The 15,851-nt window shown below is 40.2% G+C and overlaps 1 protein-coding gene across 1 annotated transcript in view; it reads left to right on the top strand.

Annotated features, from left to right (window-relative positions):
- The window catches only part of rab3gap1 (RAB3 GTPase activating protein subunit 1), an 82,043-nt gene extending 66,831 nt beyond the window's left edge, over nucleotides 1–15,212 (top strand). Inside the window, exon 24 of the mRNA XM_072686542.1 lies at nucleotides 14,931–15,212. Within this exon, the coding sequence (XP_072542643.1) occupies nucleotides 14,931–15,179 (249 nt within the window). The 3' untranslated portion in view covers nucleotides 15,180–15,212. The remainder of the gene's footprint in view (nucleotides 1–14,930) is intronic.
- Nucleotides 15,213–15,851: the final 639 nt, after the last annotated feature.

Genomic DNA, 15,851 nt, shown 5'->3' on the forward strand with positions numbered 1-15,851 from the left:
TGTCCCAGCGTGGGCAGCATCGCAGAGGGATTGATGTGAGCCACATGAGTGGCCTTGCTCTCTCTGGGTGGGTAGGATGGTGCCCCTTCTCCCACCGTCAGTGCGATGCTTGCCAGTGCGCTTGTTGTGAGCTGTCATTGCGTGTCACAACAAGCTATAAGCTCCCCGTGTCACCTTGAGTGTTTAAGGTGGTAGTAACTTCAGGCTCCTGCAGATGGAGCTGCACAAGGACGATGGGGCTATGACGGGATTCATAGATTGAGAGGAGGAGGTACAGTGCAGGGAGGGTCTCGTTGGATGTGTGGAAAATGAGTGGCAAAGCAGATACAGTTAACCATAGGCGTGACCAAAGACCATAGTGTGAAGGAAGTAGCTGAATCTGCAGGTGAATGGAAGCTTATGGTCATACAGGTCTACCAGCAGTGGCAACAGGAAAGTCTCATCAGAACTGACGGAGGGTGTTTCACAGCTTGTGAATAAAAATATCTTCGCTTCCAGGCAAAACTACTTTTAGACATCAACGCAGGTCCTTAATCACAAATTTCAGAAAGAAACACTCCACAGAGGAACTGCAGAACACCAACACATGGAGCAAAGATGCACGGAAGAGGCCTTTGCTCACTTCTGCTCAGGGTTGACGAGAATGAGGAGACTTTCCTGTAGGCTGGGATTTCTGCCACTGCTGGTAGACCCGAATGACCATAAGCTTACACACACACCTGCAGATTCAGCTCCTTCCTTCACACTATGGTCTACGGTCCCTCCAAATGCTATCAGTCCTTTTGCCACATTGTCTCAATCTATGAATCCCATCATGCACCCCACAGCCCGACCATATTTGTGCAACACCACCTGCAGAAGCCTGAATCTACTATATATATATATATATATATATATATATATATATATATATATATATATATAAGGAAAGTAGCTGAGGTGTTAAGTTAGTCTGAAGAACAGAGCAGGGGTCCAGATTTCTCCTGGATGCTCCCAGTCCAGCCAGAGAAGCAACCGTCACTGAAGTCATTGAAATTGGTTCCAAATAGTTTGCAGAAAGTTTCTAAAAAGTACATTTGATGAAAAATTACCTTCCCTTTTTTTCTATCAGAGATTATTTTAATAATCGATTAATCTGGCAATTATTTTTCTTCTTCTTTCGATTAATCGATGAATTGGATTAAAAATACATTTATATGTCTTTATTTAAAAACAAAACATTGAATAGCACAGGAAATAATTGCATCCAATAATTCAATACTAGATTAAATTATTAAATTAAATCAAATTTATTCATAAATTAAAAATAAAATAAACTAAATAATAAGGAAAAATAAGTGCATTGCTTGGAGAAACACTGCACTGTATTGGAGTGAGAACAAACTCGGGATACTGTAGTGACTGTGCTCCCACACTTTTGAGGATTTAAGCCGAACCTTTTCTGCGTTGGTCATGTTTCATTTTTTGGACTGGATTTACTTCTTCTCCGCTCCGGCTCGTTTCATTCAGCTTGCTCTTATTTATTATTTTTTTCCAGCATAAACGAAGCACCACAGGTGACGTAAGCAGATATGACAAGGCGAGTAACACATAAATCAGTAATGAAATTCGTTGCCAACACTTTTAATAAGCCATTATTATCAATTTTATCGATTTGTTCTTGCAGCCCTAGTGGACTGTTCTACTCAGGTGTTGCCTTTATTATGCTTTTGAACCCTAAAGGCCTGTATATTGGCCCATTCCCTAACTCCTCACCCTCAAATGACATTAGACACAAATTAGTTGTGCAGAATATGTTAAATAATTCATAGTGGTTACTAAATAATTTATAATGGATAAATAAATATTTAGTGATACTAAATATTTATAGTAGATACTGAGTAGTTACAAGTGGATACTAAATAATTCATAACAACGAGAGACAGCATAAATAATTCATTCAGTGGATACTGAGTAACATACTGTAAGTACAGAGTAACTGACAGTAGTTAATGAATAACAGCCCTTAATATGAAATCTCGAGGGTTTCAGGGGTTAATGCCTGCTCATGTTGCCAGATCTGTAAAAGTTGGTGAGTTGGAGAGTTTTTGGTGAAGCTTTATTTTGACAGTCTGTGCTTTTGTAGACCCCCACCTTCTCTTTATTTATTTATTTGTTAGTTTTTTTATTTATATTAATAAATAAAATAAATAAAAATGCCAATAATTTTAAGGTGGTAAAAATTTTGATAACTGGAGAAACAGAGCTTATGTCCATATTTGGAGGTGGGATATATATATATATATATTAGTTAATTAATTATTTTTAAAAAGTTTACTACTCTTACTGAAGAAACACAAACAAGCAAAATTCCGTTTTCCTTGATATGAGCTCTTTAAATCTGTCATAAATAATCACAAGTGGTTCCAGACGTCTGAATGGAGGCGCGCTCGCTACCGAACTGATAGAGAAAAAATTATAAATTAAAAATCAATGAAATAAATAAATAAATAAATAAATAAACTCTCTCCCTGGCACGGAGCTGTTTTTAGCTGTTCGTCATAATTAACGAAATTAATTAAACGGAGCAGCTGTCTGGGTTTCATTTAGTGTGCTTTAATGTGACACAGAGGTAATTGAACACGTTGGTTGATTTGCTTGTTTAAAAGGGAGGCGGGGGGAACAAACACACACACACACACACACACACACACACACACACACACACACACCTTCGTCTTTGCACGTGGAAAAATGGAAGCGGCTTGTTTTGTTTGATGGCAATTTAACTTTTTTTTTTCTCCTTGGTTACGAAACTCCTCAAAACTTTGGTTTAATAGCTTCTGCGATGCTCTTCTAGACGTCTAGAATCCCGAATGGCATCTTGATGTACTGTAAGGTCTGAAGGCCAACACAAGACAATACAGGACAATACAGGACAATACACGGCCCACGTTCGCACCCGAACCCGCTGGGCTGAGGGAAGCCTGTTGATGAATGAAATGAAATGAAATATCCTGGACGTTACGTGGTTTTTCCATCGCAGACCTGTTTCTTAGTTCTCCTTTTGTCCACCAGAAAAGAACAGCTAACACATTCATACTGCTAATGCTCTGTCTAACCCGACCGGCTGCCCACCTGCATGGTTAACCCCTTAAAGAGCCCGTAATCATGGAAAGCCAGACGCTGTTATGTGGAGTGTTTCAGCCCAGCCGACTTCCTGAATGAGTGCAATCACAAATCTGAGTTCATTTAGTGTTAAAGGCAAAAACAGCCTGTTTAGTCTGAAGAGCTGCAGAAACTTTTAATGACGAGAGAGAGAGTTTTTGTTGCATCATAAAGGCGTGTGTGTGTATATATATATATATATATATATATATATATATATATATATATATATATACACACACACACACACACAGTCATGTGATAAAGTATGGATACCCTGTGAAAACAATACTGTAAATGTTCAAATATTCATCTGGACATTCTTCATTTAAATATTATTAAGAGATGGAGATAATAACTTAAGAAATGTCTAATTAATATAAAAGAAAAATCTGTACAGAAAAGGTTTAAACACCTCCACATTTATTTCGACCTCAAATGTGTAGATTTTGAATCAGGTGCAGAACATCAGAACATGATTAGAGAGGATTGTGAAGAAGTCTTATTTAAACCTTAGACATTTAGTGGTCTGCTCTTGATTTGATAAAGTCAGTGTTGTTATCATGGTGAGATCCAAAGAACTTTGAGGCCTTCAGGAAGTCTGGAAATGACAGAACTTCTAAAAAAATAAACAAACAAACTATAATAACAATAATAATAAATAAACACACACACACACACACACACACACGTATATATAGAGGCCCTGGTTAAATAACATTCATTGTTCCGACTTTCCATGTACATGCACACAATCTTATGCAAAAGATTGGGCAGCCCTGATTAAATAACATTTATTTTTGATGTAACTAAAATAATTTATATTTAATTATATAAAATTAGGTTAGCGCCAAAGAAATGATGCATTTAACATGTTATGTTTTTTTTCTTTTGTAATGTATTTGCAATTAATGTATATGTGTATATAAAAGGTAAAGGTGCACGTCTTTGTCACTGTACAGCAAAATGTGTCCTCCGCATTTAACCCATCTGTGGCAGTGAACACACACACACACACACACACACACACACACACACACACACACACTAGTGAACTAGGGGCAGTGAGTACACACACACACACCCAGAGCAGCAGGTGGGCAGCCAACTCCAGCGCCCGGGGAGCAGAGGGGGTGAAGGGCCTTTCTCAAGGGCCCAACAGTGGCAACTTGCCAAGCCCGGGAATCGAACCCACAACCCTGTTATCGATAGCCTGGCGCTCTAACCGCTGAGTGTATATATGTGTGTGTATATATACAGGTGAATCCACAGGAACTTATCTTAATTTTGTCTTTTTCTACACATTTTAGACACAAATTCAAATCAATTACATTCATTGCAAATACATTGGCAAAAAACATAAAATGTTAAATGTATCATTTCTTTGGCTAACCTAATTTTATATAATTAAATATCAATTATTTTAGTTAAATCAAAAATGCATGTTATTTGACCAGGGCTGCCCAAACATTTCCATAGGATTGTGTGCATGTACATGAAATGTTGGAACAATGTAGCTGTAAATGAAGCAGATTTAGAAAAATAATAATTTGGGACCACTTGTGTTAGTCCTGTTTATCATAACATCGTCAACATAGTGTGAAGAAAGGAGTTTCTCATTTTAAAAATAAATAAATTAATTAATTAATAAAACAACAACATAAATGGAGATATGAGGATTTGACAGTCACTACATCTTCCAAAATTAGCTGTAGTGTTGATTTTTTAAGTGTAAATGAGCTGATATCCTCGGCAGGGACGCACTGCTGCACTGATGCTTAAGCAGGATTACTGTTCCTGCACTGAATTGAATATTCTGCAGTCAGATGTGTCCCTGTTCATCTTTTTCATAAGGTTGTATATTTAAACGTATGTACATGTGGAGCCTCCTCTTGTTTCTCGGAGTTTAAAGGGTTAACCGCATTATTATGCGTAATTACAAAAGTGGGTTTCTGCTCTGAATCAGACTGAAGAGTGTTTGTCCTTTTGCCCAGTATACCTGAATACATTACCACGCGGCATTAGCAGCCCGTCGCACGGCTACAGTGAACAGATAGACGTCAGGGTGGGTGGAGGCTTAAATATAGAATGCGGTTTTATGCTCTCGGCTGTCGGTTTGATTCCTGTGAACTTTGCTGGAATTGCCATGTTGGAAACATTTTCTATACCTGGAATTTCCAGAGCAGGCTTCTCTTCATTTTTATGAAAGTATGCATCAAATACAAGCTCAAGTTCAATTCTCTCTAATCTAGTTAAGTTCCAAGATTGTTCGGAGAATAAAATCATTTTATTAACTTATTTTTAAACGTTTTCACTTGTATTAAGTCATTTTATATAGTGGAGGGCTCTGATTCTACTGGCATGTTAATGTTGATTAAGTCTTAGAAGATCCTCAACATGTTTCATATCAAAATGTTCAGAATGATCTTGGATCTCTGTTTGTAACGTGACCCCATGTGACCTGGAGCACTGTGTGAAGTGTAATCTGACCTTAAACCTGAAAATTCAGAAATTCTTCATATTTCTTGTGAAAACATACCTTCACTTATGTGGACGAATTGTTGTGGTGCTAGAAACGGGTTTACCAGAGGTTTACCTCTTGCTCATTTGTCCAAGAGAAACTTAGATGAACACACAAATCCAGCAATTCTAGATGAGAGGCTGATGACGGACACACCGATCCACCAGTTAGACACGGCGAGAGGCGGAGACGAGTATCATACGAGCCGTTGATCCATTGCGTCTTTTCCAACATCGCTTCTCTGAGCTAGTCTGGCAAAAGGTTCAGTTCATTGAGGAACTTTTGGAGGTTCTTCTGTTTAAAACTGTGGAGGAGCCTCTTAAGGGACTTTGAGGAACCTTCAAGGAACCTTTTTCTACTAAAAACCTTTTCTTGAGGATTCCTCAAAGCACCTTCGGAGGTTCTTCCACAGCTTCAGACAGAAGAACCTCCAAAAGTCCTTCAGGGAAGTTCTACTCCATTGATTGCTTTTGCTTATTTTCCTTAGATACACTTGGAGCACTCAACCAGCAAAGAGCAGCGCTTTCTGGGGTCATGGCACTGCACCCTGCAGAAACACCTACAAACCAGCAGCTCAGGTTGTTAGCAGGCGTCCATGCAGGCGATAAGTCGAAGCGGTCATGTGACAAAATAAACCAATCACATAGAGCTGGAAGCGAATCGTTCCCACACATGCAGCAGACTAGAGTCCACTTCGAGCGAACCCCAGACCACGATTGGTGCTCTGGGCCGTTCCTGGGCTGGGAAACGGATTTCACACTTGACCATCGGTACCAAACTATCGGAGCAAGCGCTCCCGGGCCCGGAAAAGAGCTGTAGTGTAAAAAACGTCCTTAAACTTCTTAAAGACGTATGTTTACACCACTATGGCAGGAGCTCTAGTCAAACTGCAGTCTCAAAACTCATCCCAGTGGTTGGAGCTTTTTTTCCGGCTTTTCTCACCATCCCAGAGTCATCCCAAACACGTTCAATGATGTTGAGGTCCGGACTCTGGGATGGTCGGCCCGTGGTTGTGAGAACACCAGCAGCTTTATCAGCCTGATTTGAAGAACCTATTAAAGGTCTAAAGAACCTAAAGACTTTCTGTAAAGGTTCTTTACCACGCTGAATTACATGCATGCTTCTAGAACCTGCTAGAACCCTTACTATACATGAGAGGCAGATGACGGACACACCGCCAAAAACGTCCTTAAACTTGTTAAAGACGTGTGTTTACTACTTGTTCAAAACTCTCCGAGAGAGAGAAGGAAGAGTTCGGTGAGCAGTCGGTGATCAGAAAACACTAAAAGCCCAATTCTGCCGTGACATTCATATCCATGATGAGCCAGTGTAAACGTCCGACCCCGGCTGTAGACGCACCATATATATTCATAAGGCAGGAAGGCAGTTCTGCTGCCAGCGTTCCCAAACTTTGTAGTCTTTTCCTCCAAACACACACACTCGTTTGATTGCTCTCGTGTGTGTGTGTGTGTGTGTGTGTGTGTGTGTGTGTGTGTGTGTGCTAACTCTTCGCTGTTTGCAGGTAAACGGGCTGAGTGTGTTTTCCAGCTGTATTAAAATGTCAAGTGCGGCCGTTATTTTTCCGCGAGTGCTCCGAGCGAGCGAACGTTAGAGGACGCCGACGACGCCAGAATTCTTTAAGTAAAAACACTCGGAAATCTGGTTTGTTTGCCCAAACTCTCCTTCAGTCAGTTTTTTTATCCTCTCTCTCCCTCTATATATATATTTCTCGCTTTTTCTCATCTGGAAGATGTATCCGTGTGTGATTGTGTGTGTGTGTGTGTGTGTGTGTGTGTGTGTGTGTGTGTGTGTGTAAGTGAGTGAGTGAGTGTGTGAGAGTGTTAAATTATACCCTGTATGTTGCCAAGCTGGAAATAGAAAGGCAATAATTATCCCGAGCATCCTCATGTAAATCATGTGAAATCAGGGGATTCAAATGAGGTGAGCTTTCTGGGAAGAGAAAGCGAGATAAATAGAAGAAAAGGAGAGAGAGAGAGAGAGAGAGAGAGAGAGTAAGAGTGCATGAGAGAGAGGAGAGAGAGAGGGAACAATGGGGAGGAGGAGAAATGTCAGCACTGCAAACAGACAGCTCAAATCCTGTCATTAAAATTTGACCAGTGCGCTGCAGGGACGAGCTGACAGACTGACACACAACTGCATGCTGTCGTTTTCTATGCCCGAGCGTGTGTGTGGATTTGTGTGTGGGTGTAAGTGCGAGTGTGTGTGTGTGGGTGTGTGTGGGTGTGCGCGAGCATGCGGCCGCTCTGGATGTGTGTGCAGCAACTCCAGTGCTTGAAGAGACGCAAGCCTTGCTGTGCTTTGCTTTGGCTGCCAGCAGTTTCTTGGATGGGGTTCTTTAGGGAAGGCTGTGGTTCTAGATAAAACCGTGAGAACTTAGAATAACAAAGAATAAATACTTTAATATTTAAATGGTTCAACGTCTGGTTGAGATGTTTCTTCTGTGGTCCTGTGGTGGAGAACGTGTTGTGTACTTTATTCTGTTTAGAACCTTTTCAAAAAGGGTTCTGTATAGTACTGACAAAGGGTTCTAACAGGTTCTAGAAGCATGCATGTAATTCAGCATGGTAAAGAACCTTTACAGAAAGTCTTTAATAGGTTCTTCAAATCAGGCTGATAAAGCTGCTGGTGTTCTCACAACCACGGACCGACCATCCCAGAGTCCGGACCTCAACATCATTGAATGTGTTTGGGATGACTCTGGAATGTGTTTCGAGACTGCAGTTTGACGAGAGCTCCTGCCGTGGTGTGAAAGCAGCAGCGCTGTAGAGTCTTGTGCAAAAGTTTGGACACCCCTGCATTACAAAATAATAATACTACTAATAATAAATTCTCCCCTCTCTCCAGTGTTGTTTATTATAGCAATCCCCTAAAATACAAGGCATGACATAGCATGCAGTTCTCTAATGCTGGTAGAGAGCCAAGTCCTGAAGTGGGAGTGAAATGGGGGGGGGGGGGGGTGCCCAGTTTTTTGCAGAAAGTGCATTTCTCCTGTTGTTCAGAGAAATGAGCTGTTCTGATCAGCTGCGTCATCAGCTGTGGGCTGTTCTACTCAGCTGTTGTCTTTATGAATGCATGCTCATGTTGCCAGAGGTGTGAAAATTGCTGAAATGCTCTTCAGCTTCACACTGATGGAGTGTTTGGTGAAGCTTTATTTTGATGGTCTGTGCTTGTGTAGACGCCCACCTTCTCTTTATTTATTTATTAATTAATGTATTTATTTAAATTAAATATCTATTCAATTCTGTTTTTAAAAAAAATTGTTTCCTAGGAGGGCCTGACCGATTTTCTATTGTGGCTGATGCTGATTTAAAGGTGCTAAATATTTTGATAACTGATAAATTTAGAGGTGCAGTTCTGTAGTTCTGAGGCTTTAAGGGCAATAAGCTCATTATTTTCAACCATTAATGTCTGCAGTCAGAGAAATGTGGGACTTTTTGCTTGTAGAAGCTCCAGATCTCATCACAACAGATGCAGGTGAACATAAATCCAGTAAAAATGAGAAACAAGAGCTTCTCATTCTGAAGAAAGAAAGTAGTGAGATCTTGTCGGTGAGCTAGTCTGAAGAACAGAGCTGGCTCGGTTCCTCCAGGTTTCTCCTGGACGCCCCCCAGTCCAGCCAGCACAGCGTGGAGGATGTGTTCAACTCCATCAGCAGCAGCAGCAGCAGTTCACCTGATTTACCATCATTAAGCCCTGATTTACCACCAAACCAGGTGTTGATCTGAGGAGAACTCTAAATAATAATAGACTCCATGAGAGAGGAGAACTTGGAGATGTTCTAATGATGAACACAGTGATGGAGAACCTCATCCACTTTCTGTAGGAGTGTTTACTGGGACTGTAGCCCAAAGACTTGTGACTTTACTGGGACTATAGCCCAGAGACTCGTGACTTTACTAGGACTATAGCCCAGAGACTCGTGACTTTACTGGGACTATAGCCCAGAGACTTGTGACTTTACTGGGACTATAGCCCAGAGACTCATGACTTTACTGGGACTATAGCCCAGAGACTTGTGACTTTACTGGGACTATAGCCCAGAGACTCGTGACTTTACTGGGACTATAGCCCAGAGACTCGTGACTTTACTAGGACTATAGCCCAGAGACTCGTGACTTTACTGGGACTATAGCCCAGAGACTCGTGACTTTACTGGGACTATAGCTCCCAGTAGACTCGTGACTTTACTGGGACTATAGCCCAGAGACTCATGACTTTACTGGGACTATAGCCCAGAGACTTGTGACTTTACTGGGACTATAGCCCAGAGACTCGTGACTTTACTGGGACTATAGCTCCCAGTAGACTCGTGACTTTACTGGGACTATAGCCCAGAGACTCGTGACTTTACTGGGACTATAGCTCCCAGTAGACTCGTGACTTGCTTTGGATTTGAATTTGGTGACTTGGTTGCGAGGTGGGATTAGATGGTAATTATAATTGTAGTGGTTTTGATAGCATGTTAGCTAACAGTGGTTTGTAAACCTGCTGACCCAAATTAAATGACCGTTTACCCCTCTGATTTCCGTCCCAAATATTCGATCAGACTTTTAGCAAACCGATAAATCAGTCAGGTCCAAAAACCAGTCTAACACTGGCTTTACCTCCTCATCAAAAACTAATCCTAATCCTTATTGTAACCCTGCCAGTGTTTGAAAACCAACTGCACACTGGTGTCCACATATAGTTGAGTAGTTTGAGATCTTGTACCATCAAGACCATCAAAACCATCAGAATTAAGTGTGAAAAATATATAAATGAAGTCAAGTTTTCAAGTTGATTCATTTTATGTGCCTTTATGTGTCCAGTACAGGCATTTCTCAGTATCGGGAATTTTAACCGATATGTCCGACCTTGTTTGTGTGTGTGTTTTTCCTTGTCTGCATATTTCCTTGTTGTGTTGTTGTTGTTGTTGTTGTTTTTATTTCATTTGTTGGCTTATTCGTTTCTTTGCTGTTTTGTTTTGTTTTTCTTTTCTCTCCTAACGCGGCTTGCCTCTCACCCTTGCCAAGCTGGCTGATTCCAGTGATGAGGTAACCACCAGCAACATCATCTCTCACCCCCCAACCCCACCATCCTACCCCAACCCTTGTTATCCCCCCTCCCCCAGGGCGAATTTCAGTCTCTTCAGTCAAACGTCTGCGTCCGCCCGAGCCGGGAACGTTCATGAATGATTAAAGTGAAAGGGGAGGTGCTAGTAGCTCGGCCGTTGTCCAGCAGCAGTGTATTAGTACGAGTCGCTGGGTGTCCTCCACGTCTGGCCCGCTGCTTTTTGAACCGGCCCCTTTCATCCCCCAACTCTCTCTAAACCGACCCTACCCGGTTCCTCCGCTAATCAGTCATTTTTGTTGCCTTCCTCTTATTCATCTCGTCACCGGCACCGTGTAATAACAAGGGTTTTCTGATGGACGTGGAGGTCAGTGTCATCTCAGTGATACCCACACACACACACCCACCACCACCACCCCCCCCCCCCCTTTAGTGCTGGCCTGTTAGGAGGAAAGTGCTGATTGTCGTTTGATTCCCGGCCTTTTTGTTGTAGCATCCGAAAGCCTTGGCATTTTCACACAAGCATAGAGAGAGTGTGTGTGTGTGTGTGTGTGTGTGCTCTTAAGTAAATGCCTGCCATTTCACAGAAGCCTATTGAATGTGTCCTTTGAGTGTGCTTTCTTACCCCCCCTCCTCCCCCTCATTAGATGAAATCTCATGGATGTGATAAGACATTTGCTAATTCGCAATCAGCTTGCTAATTAGCGAGATTTGTTCCTCCGTCTGGGAAAAAAAAACTAGATTGTATCAATTTGCCACACATTCCCAGTCCCAACACTCCTCGTTTTTAAGTCTCACAGCATGTAATGTGGAATTTCTGGGAAGTGTTTCCTGCTTCTGTTTCGTATTTCATCTCCCTCTCATGCTAGGAGCTAAATACGCTGAGCATTGTCAGTTACGTTGGCGTACAGTCGGAGTAGTTTGGTAGCGTGTGTACCGACCCTTGAGAACAGGCTGCTAAAGCAGTGTGCTCTCTATAGTAATGTTTCGGGGGACTTTCCTGCACCAACACACCCCGTAACCACCATGGTACAATCCAATAACACTTCCCTGCACAGGGACACTTCAGACCTGGGATTGGAAGACATTGTATTCAAACAGGGCGTCTGGAGACCCCAAGTTTCAGCTGCTGCTTCCCCAATACTCAATTATAGAATTATATAATAATAATAAAATGTAATTAATAATAACTTTTCTTTATTATTTACTTTCTGACCAGTTTTGAAACCGATTATTAAAAATTGTATTGTCAGGAGTGGTGTTTGGACCCCCAAAAGTTGCCTCTCGCAGCTCTATTTAGCTTTTTTTGTAATGTTTAAAATCATATAGGACCCTATTTGTAATACAGATGTGTATGAGTATAAAGAGCTTGGTAAAACCTTTGTCAAAAAAAACCCTGTAAGTTGTTTTTACACTCACATTTATTATAAGCTCGATTCTTTATGGGACTGAAAGTGGTTCTTCTATGGCATCGCCCAAAAAACGAATTCTAGCCCCTTTATTTTGATGAGTATAATATGAAATGTTTGGGACTGATTTTAGGAGCTAAAAACTGATAACCAGTAATTTAGTCCTGTATGTTATTAGTGTATTTTATTAACCAAGCACAATTTTAGCAACTAGTTCAACAAGCTTTATTATTGAGAACTTAGAAAATATATTTAGTCTATATTGTCAGTTTTGTCTGCAAATATATTCTAAATTTGTTCAAAAGTTAGGCCCAAATTCAAAATAACCCAGCACACTCTGATTGATTCATGTGCTGCAGCCTTAAGTGTCATTTATCTCATTATTATTTACTTTCTGACCAGTTTTGAAACAGATTATTAAAAATTGTACTGTCAGGAGTTGTGCTTGGACCCCAAAAGTTGCCTTTCGCAGCTCTATTTAGCCTTTTTGTAATATTTAAAATCTTAAAATAAGGTGGCTACAGAAGTTCTATGATGCCATAAAATAACCACTTCTGGTTCCATGAAGAACCCTATTTGTAATACAGATGTGTGAGTATGAAGAACTTGGTAAAACCTTGTTTTCACATTTATTACAAGCTCGATTCTTTATGGGACTGAAAGTGGTTCTTCTATGGCATCGCTCAAAAAACAAATTCTAGCCCCTTTATTTTGATGAGTATAATATGAAATGTTTGGGACTGATTTTAGGAGCTAAAATCTGATAACCAGTAATTTAGTCCTGTATGTTATTAGTGTACTTTATTAACCAAGCAGCAACTAGTTCAACAACCTTTATTATTGAGAACTTGGAAATATATTTAGTCTATATTGTCAGTTTTTTCTGCAAATATATTCTAAATTTGTTCAAAACTTCAAAATAACCCAGCACACTCTGATTGATTCATGTGCTGCAGCCTTAAAGTATCATTTATTTAATTATTATTTACTTTCTGACCAGTTTTGAAACAGATTATTAAAAATTGTACTGTCAGGAGTTGTGCTTGGACCCCAAAAGTTGCCTTTCGCAGCTCTATTTAGCCTTTTTGTAATATTTAAAATCTTAAAATAAGGTGGCTACAGAAGTTCTATGATGCCATAAAATAACCACTTCTGGTTCCATAAAGAACCCTATTTGTAATACAGATGTGTGAGTATGAAGAACTTGGTAAAACCTTGTTTTCACATTTATTATAACCTCGATTCTTTATGGGACTGAAAGTGGTTCTTCTATGGCATCGCTCAAAAAACAAATTCTAGCCCCTTTATTTTGATGAGTATAATATGAAATGTTTGGGACTGATTTTAGGAGCTAAAATCTGATAACCAGTAATTTAGTCCTGTATGTTATTAGTGTACTTTATTAACCAAGCAGCAACTAGTTCAACAAGCTTTATTATTGAGAACTTGGAAATATATTTAGTCTATATTGTCAGTTTTTTCTGCAAATATATTCTAAATTTGTTCAAAACTTCAAAATAACCCAGCACACTCTGATTGATTCATGTGCTGCAGCCTTAAAGTATCATTTATTTAATTATTATTTACTTTCTGACCAGTTTTGAAACAGATTATTAAAAATTGTACTGTCAGGAGTTGTGCTTGGACCCCAAAAGTTGCCTTTCGCAGCTCTATTTAGCCTTTTTGTAATATTTAAAATCTTAAAATAAAGTTGCTACAGAAGTTCTATGATGCCATAAAATAACCACTTCTGGTTCCATAAAGAACCCTATTTGTAATACAGATGTGTGAGTATGAAGAACTTGGTAAAGCCTTTATGTCAAAAAAAAGAACCTTTATGTTGTTTTCACACTTTTTTTTTTTTTATTACAAGTTCGATTATTGAGAACTTGGAAATATATTCTATTTAGTCTATATTGTCAAGTTTTTTTCTGCAACTATATTCTAAATTTGTTCAAAAGCTGAGCCCAAATTCAAAATTACCCAGCACACTCTGATTGATTCATGTGCTGCAGCCTTAAAGTATCATTTATCTCATTATTATTTACTTTCTGACCAGTTTTGCTTTATCGTATCATGACAAATTAAGGAGATAAAATGTCTAGAGTTGATTCCAAGCTTTAAATGTGCATTAGGAAGCCGTTCATGTGAACTCTCTACATGAACAGGTCCAAAGAGGTTTCTGAATCTAGTGTTTGTCGGACATGTGAATAATTTTATTAAAATTCTAATGTATATAGAGCTCAAGAGAGGAAACTCCATCAGGGTTGTTCATGGGTTCCAGACAGTTTAGGTAGTTCAGTTCAGTCATTGACTGCAGAGGATTTACATTCATGTACTAGAAATCCACAAAATATATTATTATATATATTAATAATATACTATATATATATATATATATATATATATATATATATATATATATATATATATATATATATATATACTATAGAATATATATTAGTTTGTCCAATTATTTTTGTCAGGATAAAAACAATTGGCTGTGATTACTTAACAGTTTGTTCAACACCTTATTAATGAATAATGAAAGCTAGTATACACCTCAGTCACCGTGATCTTCCTCAATTACTTCATTTCAAATCCATTGTTGGGAAAATGACTCACACTATGAACCTGGTCAGGTGTGTCGGGGCAGGAAACACTGGAACCGTGTGGTCAGTGTGGTCAATTACTACACCCCCTAATCTCTACATCTATGGAAAGAAGGAAGCTCCGTCTTTAGAGTTGCTCAACTTTGTAAATGTGTCTCTCAATCTGTGTAGGCTGCCCTGTTGGCTCCCTTGGAGGACGATCCTGGGCGAGTTGGAGGGCCTGATGATCGGAAGTCAACGGGAGGTGGAAGCGGAGTTCCCGATTTCCCACCCCCAGCTGGACGGGAGATCCTCCTGCGCACCTGCGTGCCCCGTCCCGCGCCGTACTCCAAGGCCTTGCCCCAGCGACTCTTCTGCGTCCTCATGAGGGAGGAATTCCGGCTAGCTGGAGCGTTCTCATCCGACACGTCTTTCTTCTGAGGAGAAGTGCTAGAAAAAGGGAGGCTTGTGGGACATGTGGGAGGGGGGGAAGGGGGGTGCGGGTACATTTCGGGGTATCAGCAGGCCTTTTTGAGAGTTTCGCCCCAGGTGAGAGTGGAGTAGTCCGGCGGTTTCTGTGTTCTAGCCAGTTTCGGACCAAGTTGCCTTTGAGAAGATGATGAAGAAGCAGTATTGTTGAGATCTTAACTGGGACGTCGCCTGTTTCAAGTTCAATCCTTTGGGCTTGAACTTTATCTCTGAGCGCCGTCTTCACCTTTGATTGACAGGCTGTTAAATCTATTCATATCCTTTGGGTTGTCGTGCTCCTTGGTAATATCAACCTAAGAGTTCCCCGCTGGCTGTTAACTTGGTGGCATGTTTAAATGATCATTTTTTTTAGTTCATTGATTTGCTTTCCTTAAATTCTGCATAAGGAAAAGATATCTAGAGCGTCTAGGTCAATATGTTAAAGAATATATCTTACACAGATGCTTACTTGTGTACAAACTGAGTCAAGAGATATAAGGCATTAAGTAGGCAAGCCAAAGCGGAGATGAGTGGTTTGTGCTTCAGAGCAAGCTTTCAAGCCAACCTAGAGCGACTGATGTTCCCCTATATGGTAGCTTTGTAGCTTTGGAGACCTTGATGCCACCTCAAACCTCATCTCACGAA

The sequence above is a fragment of the Salminus brasiliensis genome, chromosome 8 (genome assembly GCF_030463535.1).
Source record: "Salminus brasiliensis chromosome 8, fSalBra1.hap2, whole genome shotgun sequence".
In the NCBI taxonomy this organism is placed as follows: domain Eukaryota; kingdom Metazoa; phylum Chordata; class Actinopteri; order Characiformes; family Bryconidae; genus Salminus; species Salminus brasiliensis.